The 15,514-nt window shown below is 37.9% G+C and overlaps 1 protein-coding gene across 8 annotated transcripts in view; it reads right to left on the minus strand.

Moving 5' to 3' along the window:
• EXD3 (exonuclease 3'-5' domain containing 3) overlaps window positions 1–15,514 on the minus strand; it is a 441,427-nt gene that overhangs the window by 247,837 nt on the left and 178,076 nt on the right. For all 8 annotated transcript variants that reach the window (XM_074210605.1, XM_074210606.1, XM_074210599.1 and 5 more), the window contains 3 exons: window positions 10,139–10,192; window positions 9,022–9,161; window positions 5,972–6,072 (listed from right to left, as the gene is read on the minus strand). In XM_074210605.1, the coding sequence (XP_074066706.1) occupies window positions 5,972–6,072; window positions 9,022–9,161 (241 nt within the window). In that variant the 5' untranslated portion in view covers window positions 10,139–10,192. The remainder of the gene's footprint in view (window positions 1–5,971; window positions 6,073–9,021; window positions 9,162–10,138; window positions 10,193–15,514) is intronic.

Consider the following 15,514-nt stretch of genomic DNA (forward strand, 5'->3'; position numbering starts at 1 on the left):
TATGACAAAAGGAAAATGACAAATATTGGAGAGAATGTGGGAAAATTGGTACACCACTGCTCTGTTGGTAGAGCTGTAAACTGATCTGATCATTCTGAAGAACAATTTGGAACTATGCTCAAAGGATTATAAAATCAAGCATACTCTTTTTTCCTAGCAATACTACTAGGTCTGTATCCAAAGAGATCATGTAAAAAAGGAAAGGAATATATATTCCTTTATATACAAATATATAAAATACAAATACAATACAAATATACAAAAATACAGTGCTTCTTTTTGTAATGGCAAAAAATATTCCATTCTATGAGTTGTTTAGCAAAGATAATGAGGAGATGGCCAGCAATTGAGGAATGCATCAACAAGTTGTGATATATGATTGTAATGGAATACCATTGTGCTATAAGAAATGAGGAGCAGGATGATTTCAGAAATACTCAGAAAGACCTATATAAACTGATGCAAAGTAAAATGAGCAGGATCAGAACACTATTCACAGGAACAGCAATTTTGTATGATGATTAACTGTGAATGATTTAGCCATTCTCAGTAATACAAATTAAGACAAGTCTGAGGGGCTTATGATGAAAAATGCCCATTCATCTCCAGAAAAAAAAGAATAGATGGAGTCTGAATGAAGAACGAAGCATACTTTTTTGTTTTATTTTTCTCCTTTTGGTCTGTTTTCTTTCACCATATGACCAATATGGGCATGGCTGCACATGGATAACCCATATCAAATTGAGTGAAGAAAAGACTTTTGAAACTCAAAATTTTAAAAAACAAATGTTAAAAACTGTCTTTCCTTATAATTGGAAAAAAACCAAAAATCTGAAAAAAATAAAATGACATATTTTTAAAATAATTCTTTGAAAGAGACAGCATAGTTTCAGTACTATTCTGAAGAAAGGTAATATAACTTACTCAGGATCACAGACAAGCTACTGCTGTAGTCTTGAGTGAATCACATCACTCCATGTCACAGTTACTTATTGTGTCTCAATGTTCTTTGTTTAAAAAAATAAACCTTATCTCTCCATGAAACTGTCAGCAACTTGAGTGTAAGGAGAAAAATTTTTGAAGTATAAATGTTTTATCAATCCCAGTTCTTGGTCTATCTTATGCTTCTTCGTACCCCCACAGCATCAGCATCAGAACCAGCCACATAGATGCTTAATAAATACTTTCTGAATTGAATTAAATTTATACTCCTCTACCTGCCTTTAGGCAAGTCAGAGCCTAACCCCCAACCCTTTGAAGTAAAGCAGCTGGCCTGGGGTGATCAGAGAAAGTGCAGAAGAGAGAGGATGAGGCTGAACTGTTACCATCAGGAAAAAGAGGATCTAATTAAGGATAGGTAGGTTAGCGAATCCACAATGCTGAATTCACTTCTGTTTAACAGAGCAAGTGTACAGGACTTTTTTTTTTTTAATAGGCATAATAACAAGAGCGGGTGTTATTAGAGAGCTACAATGTACATAAAGCACTTTAATACATTATTTCATTTGCTCCTCACAGCAATCCTGTGAGGTAAGTAGTTGTTATCTCCATTTAACAGTTGAAGAAACTAGATTGAGTGACCTATCCAGTTCCACACAACTAGATAGTTTTGAGTCAAGATTCTAACCCAGACCTTTAGGACACCAAGTCTTATTTTATTTTTCAAGACTATTTGGGGATGGAGACAAGCACCCACTTGTTCCTGTATATCTTCCACATTCCTGTTTCTATTCCATTCTATGAGTTGTCTAGCAGAGATCATGAATATGGAGTGGGCTATAAACACATGCACTTTGAGAACCACATCTTGGGTTTTTTATCCTTTTCCCAGTACAAGCATACCCCTAGAGGTCCAGAATCTTTCTTTATGTGTTTTTAGAATCAAATTTTAAAAGTGAACATCTAGAAAAGGAAATGATAATTACCAGAAGCCATCCTACATTCATCAAGAACAGGTTGGGCCAGCCTAGCCTAATTTACTTTTTTGGCAGGGGTACCAGGCTAGTGAAACAAGGGAATATCATGATGGTAAAGTTAAATGAATTTGGAATTGGTTGAGAGGCTACATTCAAAGCCTAATATCCATGGTTCAAAGCTAACTTGAAAAAAAGATTTTTAGGGGAAGGTCCCAGGGATCTCTGCTTGATCCAGTACAATTTATCATTTTTATCAATGACATGGATAAAAGTAAATGATATGATTATTAAATTTGCAGATGATATAAAGCTAAGAGGGAGAGCCAAAACACTGGATGGCAGAGTTGGAATTTAAAAAGATCTTTAAAAGCAAGAACAATGGACTGAATCTAAATGGAATTAAATAAGGATAAAGATAAAAGTTTTATTCTTGGGCAGCTAGGTGGTGCAGTGGATAGAGCACGGGCCCTGGAGCCAGGAGGAAAGGAGTTTGAATCCAACCTCAGACATGTGACACTTACTAGCTGTATAATCTTGGGCAAGTCACTTAACCCTGTTTGCCTTGCATCCAGGATCATCTCCAGTCATCCTGATTCATATCTGGCCACTGGTCCCAGATAACTCTGGAGAAGAAAATGTGGTTGGTGTCCTTAGCACAGCATTCCCTCATTCAAATCCAAATCAAGTACTTGTCATGGCATCACCTCCCTGATGTTATGGTCTTTGAGAATGAAAGACATTTATTACTCTATATTTTTTTGCAAGGCAATGGGGTTAAGTGATTTGCCCAAGGCCACACAGCTAAGTAATTATTAAATGTCTGAGGCCGGATTTGAACTCAGGTACTCCTGACTCCAGGGCCGGTGCTCTATCCACTGTGCCACCTAGCTGCCCCATTCATTACTCTTGAATGCAAGAAATCAATTTCACAAATACAAGATAGAGGAGGCATAGCTAGCATAATAATTCATCTAAAAAAAGGGGGGATTTTAATGGATTGCAGTATAAGCAATATTTATCACATCTCTCAGAATATATTTTTCTATAGGTTAAGCATGTTTAGTTCCTTCAACTCTTCTGCAGTATATCATGATTCCCTGTCTCTTCACAATTTTGGTTGTTTTTCTCTGTTATACTTTCTAGTTTGCCAGTGTCCAATGTGTTGTCCAGAATTAAACACAATGCTCCAGATATGGTCTGACCAGGACAGAGGTCAATGGTGCTATCACTTCCCTCCTTCTGGATGTTGGATTTCAATGGATGCAACCTATAATCTCATTCATTTTTTTTTAGCAGTCACATCATACTGTTGGCTCCTGTTATGCTAAACAACGTGACTGGGTCCCATGGCCAACATCCAAAGCAGGAAGTGATCCTCCCCTACTTCCCTCCCAAATGCTCAGTCTTCATAAGCACCTGGATACCCATTCGGTCCCAGGAAAACTTGCTGTGTTTACATTGTTCTGAAAAGCACTTAGGAGCTATAGCAACACATGCTACATAAACAAATACAAGGAATACAGAAGACTAATAAATGCTATAGATCAACATCTGGCCATTAGGAAGCAATTAGCACCTCCCTTAATTCATTAGTTCTGCAATCACTTCATTTATTCATTCAACATGAACTTGTTAAATACTTACTATGTGTATGGCCTGGTGTGGGACTTAGACCAAGAAAAAAGAAATGCAAGAGGAAGTGTCTGCCTTCAAAGGTTTGGCAGTAATGCTAGGGAAACACAGCATAGCCACAAAGTAACTAACATAAGACAGTCTGTGCTAAGTGCCAGGAGCAGAGGTATGAACCAGAAACCCTGTAAGAGCTCTGAAGAGGAAAGTGGTCAGGGAAGGCCACAGTCAGGAAGAGGGACTTAGTTGAGTTCAGGAAGGACACTCTGTGCCAGCAGTCAGAGCTGGGTAAGGCAGAGTATGCAGGATTGCATGTCCTCCCCACCTGAAGGAACAGGATGTGTTTGAGGATGCTGTGCCCCTGGCATGATGGAAAACTGAGCACAAGCTCTGGAAAACTGAAGATAGGGCTCTAGACTGAGAAGTAGAGAGGGTGGAGGTGTAAGCTTTAATAACTTAATAAGTATAAACAGACTAAAAAAAATTTTAAAAGTTAACTGCTTGATGTTTTAAAATACTGATATGTTTTACTGATTTTTAAAAACTCTATAAAAACTTTTATCACTTGCAGTTGTGATTGAAAGACTGCATTTGCGACCCTAGCCTTATTATTATCCAAAGAAGATTTTGATGCATACTTACAGTTCTGATGTAACCCTATGAGAAAAAATCTAATGGAAATAGATAGGGTGACCAAAGTCACTATGCAAGAGGACTTCCTCTACCAATCCACTGTCCTGAGAATAATATATCATCCAAAAAGTGACACACACACACACACACACACACACACACACACACACTATCATGACTAGGTACACTGTCTTTCAAAACTGAAAATTTATTATCCAGAATTCACAAAATGATTAAGTATAAAGGGAATTCAAATAAGTTTTCAAATGTTATTTTTATAAGTTTGTACCTTTATTCTTTTGAAATTATTAATGCTTACAATTGTGCTGAGACTTCTCAGATACTATATTCTATTGTAATTTGGAACATAAGACAAACATCCATTTAAAGGCCAGAGAACTGCTTTAAAGTAATAATAAGATAGTATAAGATGAAGTGGTTCTTATTTCACAGCAAGTTCAGATATTCCAAATAAAGATCACTATGGAATACTGGTCTTACAAAGTTCCCAAATGTGTAACTTAAAAGAAATTCAGAATTTTTACTGGTGACAAATAGAACCTGGGTATTCAAGAAAGGGGGGGAAGTGTGAGCAAGGTCACAGAGGCCAGGATGAGACTGTCCAAAATGGAAGAGAAGGTCAGAGCTATGAAACTACAGAGCTTGCCAGGTGTATGACTGATTTTTCTCCTAACGATGCTAATAGTCAGTGCACAGTGAGTATAGGCTCTCTTCTGGCCTCAGTCTGTGATATCCTGCTGGTTTTTAATGAACAGTATGGAAAAGAATTCTTTGGATTCCCTTTGGGAAGTTAATTTTTTAGAACTGACAAGGGCTTTGACACCAGCCGAGTTCTTTGCTCTGAATCTCAGTAGAATGGAAACAAATTGTTTTCTTGTGGGGAAAAGGAGATAGGATAGAGATGCAGACAGGGCTGAAGAATGCACCCAAGTAAACTCTACTAGCCTTTGGCAGGAAACCAGTCTGCAAAGACATGCTTCCTTCAGTTCCCTTTATGGGGAAGAATGGTACGTTGCTCTCAGAGCTAGCCAAATTCCCGCAGTCCCTCAGGAGTTCAGAGGCAGGGGAAGAGGAGAGGCATGCAACCTCCTGTCTATTTGACCAAGTGGCAATGAATGCAGACTAGGGCCTGCTGAGTGACCCAGAGGTTCCTGCTGGGAACCTGTTTCCTATTTCATGCCCCCTCTTCTCCAACTGGGATACAAAGCAATGTAATGAACACAGTGGGAAGAATAACCTGGGACTGAAGGAGAAGTTATTTAAAAGACCCCTCTGAACACCATTTTGTTTTGTTGTTTTGTTTTTTAAATGAGTTGCAAGATAGTATAAATATCCTTTAACTACAGCCTCCTTCCTCCAACCAAATTCAAGGTGGACTGTTGTCATGTTTCTTTTATCTGCCTTGGGTTAGTTCTTCCTCACTGGAAGCCTCGATGAGTTATGGGTGGCCTATTCCATTAGGAAACAGAATGATAACTCATAGCTGGACATCAGAATCCAGTGACTTAAGCTCTTTGGAGGTCAGGATTTATCTCATATTACAGGATGAAACAGCACATTACCAGTCACTAGCACCCCACACCAACAACAGAAGTGACTTTCCAAAATTCATAGGCTTCATTTTGAGATAATATCAATTAAGATTAATGGGATCATTGCTCAGAATGACTCCTATTCCTGCTGGCCTGGATGGAAAAGCTTCCTTAGGTTTATAATTTTTTTAGAAAAAAGAAATCTGCTGGTGAAATGATTTGTAAGAAAGCCACACACACCTGGATCAAGGTTGTACTGGCTCAGCAGCCTGAAGACAAGTTTGCTCAGCATTTTCTGATTCAGTTTGTCTGCTCTTGAAGGAGGCACATTTTGATACTGCCTGCAAGAAAGAAGACCAAGCAATGATATCATCATGGGTTTCTTCCATCTTTTTGATATGTACTTTTGATAACATTATTGGTACTATGTCAGAACAGAAGAGCATTAAAGACAAGGAGTCTGTGTTTCTCCCTCACTCTATTCTTCAGTCAGGCCTGTGAGATAGTTATGGGACCATGACTCTTCTCAGAGATTCTAGTCAATTTAATTCAATACACATTTATCCAGCATAGATGACAAAGAAGGCTAATATACCAGGCATGCAGGATAAAAAAGAGAGATAGGACATAAGTCCTGCTCTCAAGGAGCCTTTAACCTAATGAGGGAGAGTGAAGCAGGACAAACATCAAATTAATAATGATGATAATGATAATAACTCACATTTGTAAAGTGCTATGTGCCAGGCATCATACTAAGCCAATTATTATCTCATTTAATAATGACAATGACAGTTATAAATAACATCTTACTGTGTACCAGTCCCTGTGTTAAATGCTTTACAATTGTTTTCTCATTTGATACTCACAACTACTTTACATGGTAAGTTCTAGTATTATTACCATTATATAGAAGAAGAAGAAACTGAGATAAAATAGATTAAATGACTTGACTGGGGTCACACAGCTAGTAAGTTCATACAGTCAGATTTTAACTCAGGTCTTCTTGACTCTAGGCTTGACATGATGTTCATTTTGCTACTTAGCTACTCCTATATAGGAAAGAGAAATAAATACAAAGAGGGAGCCAGGCAAAATAATATAAGAAATTTGAGGAAGGAATAGCTTCACTCCTTTCCAAATTGTGTATAATCTCCCCAAGTCTGAGGTGAGAGGGAGCAAAAATAAGGAGTCACCATGGCCACATATTAGTACGTTTCACGTCATTACAGCAGATGTGGCTGGTTCTCGTCCTTCGTTATTGAAAAGGACCAAAATGACATCTCTATGTTAAAATCAAGGTACAGGGTGTCCAACTTTGGCTGATCAGACCAATATGAGCTCAGAATGCTTTACCACAGGATGCACACAAATAGGGTACATGAACATTTGGGGCGGAATCTCTAAATCTTACACTTTTTTAAAGGTTTTTTTTGCAAGGCAAATGGGGTTAAGTGACTTGCCCAAGGCCACACAGCTAGGTAATTATTAAGTGTCTGATACTGGATTTGAACCTAGGTACTCCTGATTCCAAGGCTGGGGCTTTATCCACTACACCACCTAGCTACCCCTAAATCTTACATCTTGCCTTTCTTTTCAACTACTACAATTTTGCCTTGCTCATAGAGTACAGCACCCTCTCTGATAAGGGCATGTCATGCTGGGTGGTTCTGTGCCAGTGTCTTTCATGCTGCACAATCAATTCCAAAGTTCTTAAGAGAGACCTTGAGAATATCCTTGTATTGTTTTTTATGACCCTGCTGTGAACATTTTCAGTGTGTGAGTTCTCCATAAAATACTCTTTTTGGTAAACATATATATGGCATTCAAACAATGTAGTCAGCCCTTTAGAGCTGTAGCAGAGTTTGATATTTGATAGTTTTACTCAAGAAAGGACTTCATTGTCTGGTATTTTCTCCTGCCAGGTGATCTTCAGAAACTTTCTAAGACAATTTAAATGGAAGTGATTCAGTTTTCTGGCATGGTGCTGGGATACTGTCCAGGTTTCACAGGCAAACAGCAATGAAGTCAGCATGATGGTTCTGTCAGTTTGGTAGTCAGTCGAATACCTCTTTTCTCCCATACTTTCTTTCTGAGTTTCCCAAATACTGAGTGAGCTCTGGCAATACATGTATCAAACTCAATATCTATGTGTATTTCCCTGGAAAGGAAACTGCCAAGGTAAGTGAACTTATCCACAAAACTTCTCCATTTGCTGTTATCGGTACAGCGGTACTGGTTGATGGAGCAGCTTTTTCTTGATATTAATTGTTTGGTCAAAATTAGCACAGGCAACATATTCGATCTATATTTTGTTGCATCTCAGCTTCAGAGAATAGAGTGTAGTCAACTGCAAACAAAAATCCATGCATTAATAATCCCTATACTTTGGTCTTAGTTTGTAAGCTTTTCAAGGTGAAGAAATAAGGAAGAGACAAGTATGAATAGGCATGTGCATACATACACTGACACAGGCACAGACACATAAGACACAAATACAAACAGAGCTATACTTTCCTAAAAAGAATAGAAAACCATGAGAGTCTGTGTTCAGACTCCCTGACCTCTGTTGGTCTCCCAGATCCCCCAACAAAGCCCAGCCTTTAGAAGTCTGTACAAAATGAACTCCACATAAGCAGAATCTCTGCACACATCTCATGGCTGTTGGGCACATGGTGAAGTGAAGCATTATAAGCATTAATTCCCAACCCAGTTCAACACAGAGCTGGGAGAACAATTAGAGGGTGTAGGTTGAGCTGCTGACTTGAACAGGATAGTTGTTATTTGTGTGAACATAGGAGAGTCAGGTGTACTCAGCTTCTTCATCTGTAAATGGGACTGATTTCTGCACCATACACATTTCACAAGGTGATTGTGCACATGCAAAAACCTACCAAGCACCAAATAAATGTGAGGAGAAATGATTAGCTCCTGGGTCAATATTCAGCACCTTCTGTTTATATTGATTAAAGAAATGTGAAGATTAAAATTGTCATTTGTTCCTTCTCCAAGGAAGATAAATTTTCTAAAATGTCTTTGAGGAGAACCCAGATGAAGAAAATCTCATTTCATTGTGATTTGGCACTTCTTGTAATTGCATACAGTCTGCTCAGGTATGTGGCTCTGAAACATGTTGAGGTAGCCGGCTCTAAAATTTGTGCTCAGGAACCTGATTCTAGAACTCACTGAGAAACCATGTTCTCTGATTCTCAGTCTCCTGGTTTAGAAACCCAAGTCTTGAGAGTAGAAGTGGACTACAGAGAACCTCTCCATGGCAGCTTTGTATCACTCACCTGGCAATATCTTTAGTATTGAAGGTGGGATGACACCATGTGTCCATGATCTGTAAGAGTTGGCTCTGGAGGTGTGGATAGTTGGCCACATAGTCCTCAACAAGGTTTGCTTTATCCTGAAGAAGCAAGGGTGTACACATCTAGAGGGAAAGGAAGAAAGCCACATGTACATTAACAATTATATTATGATGAATACTTTGCAAAAATAGACTAATCAGACCAAAAGTCACAGCAAAGAAGCTATAAAACCCAGGAAGGAAAAGCTCTGAAATCAAAACATGGTGTGGGGCAGCTAGGTGGTGAATTGAATAGAGTACTGGCCCTGGAGTCAGGAGGACTTGAGTTCAAATCTGATCTCAAGTGTTTAAAATTTATTTAACTGTGTGACCTTGGGAAAGTCACTCAACCCCATTGTCTTGCAAAAACAAAAAAAATCATGATGATGGTATTAAATAATGAACTTCATGCTTATAACTTAAGACATTGAAGTTGTATCTTCTATAACATTATGAAGCTGAACACCTGATAGGTTCAGACCTCAGTAAGGAGGCAGAGAATCTTTTTGATTTAGGATAAGACAAGGACTTTACTAAGAGTAACTGAAACAAAAACAAATTTAGGCTTCTTTTAGCCTTAAAACCAAAAAAAGAAAAAAGAAAGGTGTGGGGGGGAGGGTGGGAAGCAGGCATAAAGCTAAAGAAATTAAGCTGACCTCAATGCACTGGGTATAAGTCAGGATTGGTTTCTTACAATACTATAAGTGGCTGATCAATGGATTTCCTCATCCTTATTTTAATAGTTAAGACAATGGTGGGAGGAAAGAGATTATACCATCCCAAGATGGAAATTTCTTTTGATCAATAGACTACCTGTTCTGACCCCTTGCTAAACCTGCCCAAAGAGCTTTTTTTCTTGACTGATGGATAGCATCATTTTACCACACTTCTCTCCATATTCTGCAGCTAGGGTGGAATCCTACATCTACCTACCTTTTGAATCCCCCAGCAGAATTTTCACTGCACAGGAGGGAAACTGCACTTTGTTGAGGACAGTAGTTTGGGTCCTGATTTTGTTGAAGCTCGACTCTTAACACATTGTATATGTAAAAATGACTCACCTTTTCCACATCCAATTCTGGCTGTAACTTTAGCTTTGTGCTTAGTATGACTGCCTGGAAAATATAAAAAAGAGAACCAATTTTTCATATGCATATTTGAAAGAAAGGCAATAAGGTTAGAAGAATAAAAAATTCAGGATGATCTTTCTGATATTTCAATTTAGAAATGTAAGGACCTATGTAACATTAAACTATGTTTACCTGATTCCTTCCTACAAACTGAACAGGACTCAGAAGTCCTGGTCTGATTGGCCTACAAAAAAGGAACCATCTGTTCCAGGAGGGAACTTGGAGGGTAGGATTGCCTACAAAGCAATACTCCTTTGTGGGTTTTTAAGAGTGAAGAATTAGAAAAGTACCCACTAGTGTGACCACTCAAATGACCAGGTTCTGGGACAAAGGGTGATATTGAATCAAACTTTGCACACAGTTTGCTCTCCTCATTTCACCATTTCATTCAATTCTGTAATCTTTCTCTGACTCTTTCCCCCATCTTCTCTCCCTAACCCCTTCATCAACATCAACATCAACATGCCCATTATGAGTTTCTTCTCTAGCAATAAATTCAGTTTGGTTATAATGGCTGATCACATCTATGATAGTACATTTGTATATAGTACATTTGTACAACTCAGATGGGGTAGGAAATCTGAGGAGCTAGAGGCAAGGCAGTGGCTCCCTTGTGATTCCATCATAGTTGCCCAGCTATGAAACTTTGACCCTGGCCCTCCACTAACACCCAGACATGCATGGGGAGTGAGATGAAGAGACTTTAAACATACTTCTCTGCCCTGGGTCACATCATTTCTACTCTTTGGAGCATCTGGTCTTTAACTGTTTGAAAGGTAAAGAAGAAAAGAAGCTAACTATCTTCTTAGAGTAAGAGCTCTTAGCCTGGGGGTCCATGAACTTTTTAATACTCTCATAACTGTATTCCAATAAAATTGGTTTCCTTTGCATTCCTGTGTATTTCATTTTATGCATTTAAAGATAATGCTGAGAAGGGGTCTATAGGTTTCACCAAACTGTAAAAAATGGATAAGAACCCTTGCATTAGAATAAATTAGCACCCATCAATGTTTTGGTTGACAACTATTCTATCTAGCATTAAGGCCTATCAAATTTCCAAACCCAAACTGCTTTTCAGGAATGAATAATTCCTGAACACTCCATTAATGAGAAGCTGAATTATAGCTATAGCTACACCATACCAGAATGCTGTATAATAGTTAATCTGAAGCCAATTTCATTAAGATGCTTCTGAATATGAACTTGAAAACTCTTGCCTCAGAGAACTCTCCCATAAAAGAATAAACTTCCCCTGGGCAGTGTTGCCTCTTTTTTTTTTCTGGAATCCTATATGGGATTTCACCATGCCCACAATCCACAAGAGAAAACTTTTTCTCTAGCCCTGACTACCAGCACGTACTGCTGACTTTTCTGGTGCTATTAATAATTCCCATAGATCGAGCTCCCATTACATATAAAAATAACAGGCATGAACAAACATACAGACAGGCATACAGGCCACATTAAGCTATTCTCCCATCTTCCCATCCCCCCTCTTTTTATTCACAGCACAGATCAAAATAGAAGCATGGGAAAGGTTCTGGTCACTTCTTCCAGTTCCCTTTCCTACCCTATAGACTGCATTCATGAAGAGATGAGAGGGAGGGGGTGGAGTAAAGGGTAGGGGCAGGCAAAAGCATCAAGAAGCCCTTTCATCCCCCTGCCAATTGGTCTGGTCTCCATGTAGCCAGTTTTCTTCATTCTGATTCTTGACCTTTGCTAACAATCACTCTTTCGATGAGTTCTTCTCAAATCTGATAACTGTCTTAGAGGTTGAACAAAGTGCACACTTCTGGTTGCAATCCAAATCAACAATAAAAAATGTCTAGGCAAGCACCTTCATGGACAGTGGTGACTCACAGGAGTGAGACTTTTTACCACTTAGACACATTTTCCTTACTGAAAAATGTTTAAAATAGTAATATGAAATCATTTAATCACATTTTCCTTACTGAAAATTGTTTGAACAGTAATAAGATCACTGATCATTGAGCTATTATCTAAAAAAATGCTAAGTGGAACAAAGGAGAAAACTATAGAAAGTACTTTCAAGATGTTTAAACAGAAGTTTGACTTAAATTTGCTCATTCCAGAAAATTAAGCTTCCCAAAAGAATAAAGGAAAGCACTTTTCTTCAAGGTGAAATTGTTTCAATTTCTATTTGAGAGACAAGGCTTTTAATTATTCGCCTTAACTCAGTCATATACTCTATCAATGGCTTTGGTCAAAAATCCCCAACCCCTTAGTTTCTTAGCTTGTTAAATTGGGGCTACAAAAAAATAAATGCTCCCACAGGAATATAAATTCAGAACCATTCCTTGGTCAAAAATTTGAGAAAACCATGATATAAGGGAGAATCTTAGAAATTCATATTTGGCACATATTCTATAAGCAAACTGTATTCCCATATTCTTGGCATCAAAAGAAAAAGTGAAGTTACAACATGGAAGAATGGTGAGATTAAAAGAAAACATCTGCTACAATAGTAAAGTAGAATGAATACTTTGATTAGCCTGAAATGCAACTTGTTTCAGATAATAAAGGAGAATGATATTATCATTCATTGAGCTTTTGCATGGTTATGTCATATGAATATGGAAAGAGAACTAGAAACTCTATAAGGAAGAGACTTTCCCTCTGGAGAACACATCTTCAGCAATTAAGGGAAACATTCCATAGAAAAAGACTACATCATGCAGGGAAGCCTCCAGATACCTAGGGTTAAAAAGCTGCAGCACCCAGCTAAGGAGAGTCTGAGGAAAAACAGAGAGGAGCAAACAGACTCAACTTATAGCCAGGAAACTGGACAACCAGGTTGTCCTACTCATATATATTGTATTTACTTATAGAACCTGATTCTTGCTAACCAGAGAAATCATTTGTTTTCAGCTAGTGACACCCAGTGTAAAATAGAGGAAAAGGAATTCCTGACAGAGGTAATGGGAGGAGATGCTAAGAAGGAAAAAAGAAAATAGATTCAGTTGCTAGGAAAATGAAGGGGAAAGCTACCACAGTAGTAACAATGCTTTTTTCTTACCTGACATTACATTGAAGAGAATACAAAAAGGAAGGAGAGGATTCAATAGACAGATTTCACCCTTGACTCTCTAAAGACAGATTTTCTTTATAAGACTTTGATTCTCCTTTCTTTATAGATAGTATCTCAGAAGTCCAGAGGGAGGATGATCTAATGGAACTCAGAATCAAGAGAGCTAGCTCCAGTTATTGCTCTGATACTTGCTGTGTGGCCTTGGACAAGTGTCTTGACCTCACCAGTTTGCTCATCTATGCAATGAAGACAATAACACTTATGCTGACAGTTTTCTTGTGAGGAAGGTTCTTTGTAAACCTTAAAACTCTACATGAATGTGAATTATGATTGTTGTGTTCCAAAAGTCACTAGCCTATTAAACCTGTCAAATTCACTCTTTCCATGTCCACATAGTAAAAGTTTAGTGTACAGAAGCCTGGGTACTAATTCTGACTACCACTAAATAATCATCAAGTATGATCATGGACAAATCTCTTCATATCTGTGAGCTTCAGTTTCCTCATTTGTAATCTGAAAGGGTAAGACTAGATCATCTTTCAGCTCCCTCCCAGTCCTAAAATATTATGTTCCTAAGTCAGTTGGTCAGATGCTGTTTTGGGATTCGTTATCAGTAGGGGAAAAAAAAAAAGGATGAGAAGGGAAAGGGAATAAAGACATCATAGTGCCAGATCCTGTGCTAAAAGTTTTTGTAAATATTATATTATTATATTATTATATTATATAAATATTTTGTAAATATTATCTCATTTGATCTTCACACCAACCCTGCCATTATTTCCCACATTTTACAGTTGAGGAAACTGAGGCAAAGAGAGTATTAGTGACTTGTTCAGAGTCAACCAGCTAGAAAGTGTCTGAAATTGCCTCTGAACTTGAGTCTTCCTGACTTCAGTTCAGTGGTCTAATCTACTGTGCCAAAAAAGGTCTTGGGTTACTCAACCTCCCTAAGCCTCAGTTTATATATCTGTGAAACTCAGATAGTATCATGGATTCTCATTCCTAAACATCCAAGAAAGCAAACTATAAGAATCCTAATCATGGATGTAATTTTCTCTACTGACAGGGCTATATGAAAGACCTGGATGTGAACCAGAATGACTCTATAGATATAGGAAGTCCCCAGCTTTTCTGATCTTGCAGAGATGGTATGATCAAGGTTTGACCAAAGATTATAGAATCATTAAGGACCCCAGAAGTCATCCTGCCCAACCCCCACCTTTTATAAATGAGAAAACTGAGGTCCAGAGATTTTAAGTGATTTGCTCAAAGGTTGCATAAGAAGTAAGTGGGAAAATGATATTTGAACCCAAGCCATCAGGCTTCACATGCAATGCTCCTCTACTACTTTGCAACATAATGCCTTTCAAGATGTTTTCTTCTTAGGTAGTTTTTCATGTTTCATTCATAGGTAATTTCCTAATCTCTTTTCCCTTGAATTCCTACCCTCTAATAAGCCCCTAAAATCATTCACTATTTTAAGGATAACACATTTAATACCACCAGCTCAAAGAGTGATGGCCAACATTTAATAGTGCTTTAAGGTTTGTAACATACTTTACCTATAATTTTTCATCTGAGGCTCACAACAACCTTTTGAGGTAGGTATTGTTATTATCCCAATGTTACAGATAAGAAAAATGAGACTAAGAGGTTAAATGATTTGCCCAGGATCATGGAGGAAGTATCTGAGGCAGCATTTGAAGTAAAAAGTCTTCCTGACTTCCACATTTAGCTCTGTTATTACCCATCTTTATCATCTTACAGACTCCCTCAAATCTAATTAGGCTAAAGGAAAATAGAATCAGAGATGTCCCTGATAGTTTAGCTTATTCATATCCACATATTATACAGTACTCTAGAGATAGTTAATAATAACATAATACATTTCATCATATTATTATATTCCAATACTAATTTATTTTGTCCCTAAGTCTAAATTTTCCTGGCAATCTTTAACATCTCTTTCAACCCCTGCATAAGATCTTCTATCAAAGTTACCCTTTTCTTCTTCATTCTACCTTATTCAAGTCCACCTGTTCTTCTCTGGCCCCAATGCCCAACTTTATGTCAAGAACCTAGTTAACCTATTTCCAGGTGACTAGAAATGCCTTCCTTTTCATTAGCTTCTTTTGTGCACTCTAAAACATATTTCATATTGTAGATGAAATAATTTTCTATATTTGCTCTCTAGGCCAAATAATCCAAAATTCACATTCTTACAGCAATTTTCTATTAGTCTCTGGGTCAGGCGAAAA

This window comes from Macrotis lagotis, chromosome 1, assembly GCF_037893015.1.
Source record: "Macrotis lagotis isolate mMagLag1 chromosome 1, bilby.v1.9.chrom.fasta, whole genome shotgun sequence".
In the NCBI taxonomy this organism is placed as follows: domain Eukaryota; kingdom Metazoa; phylum Chordata; class Mammalia; order Peramelemorphia; family Peramelidae; genus Macrotis; species Macrotis lagotis.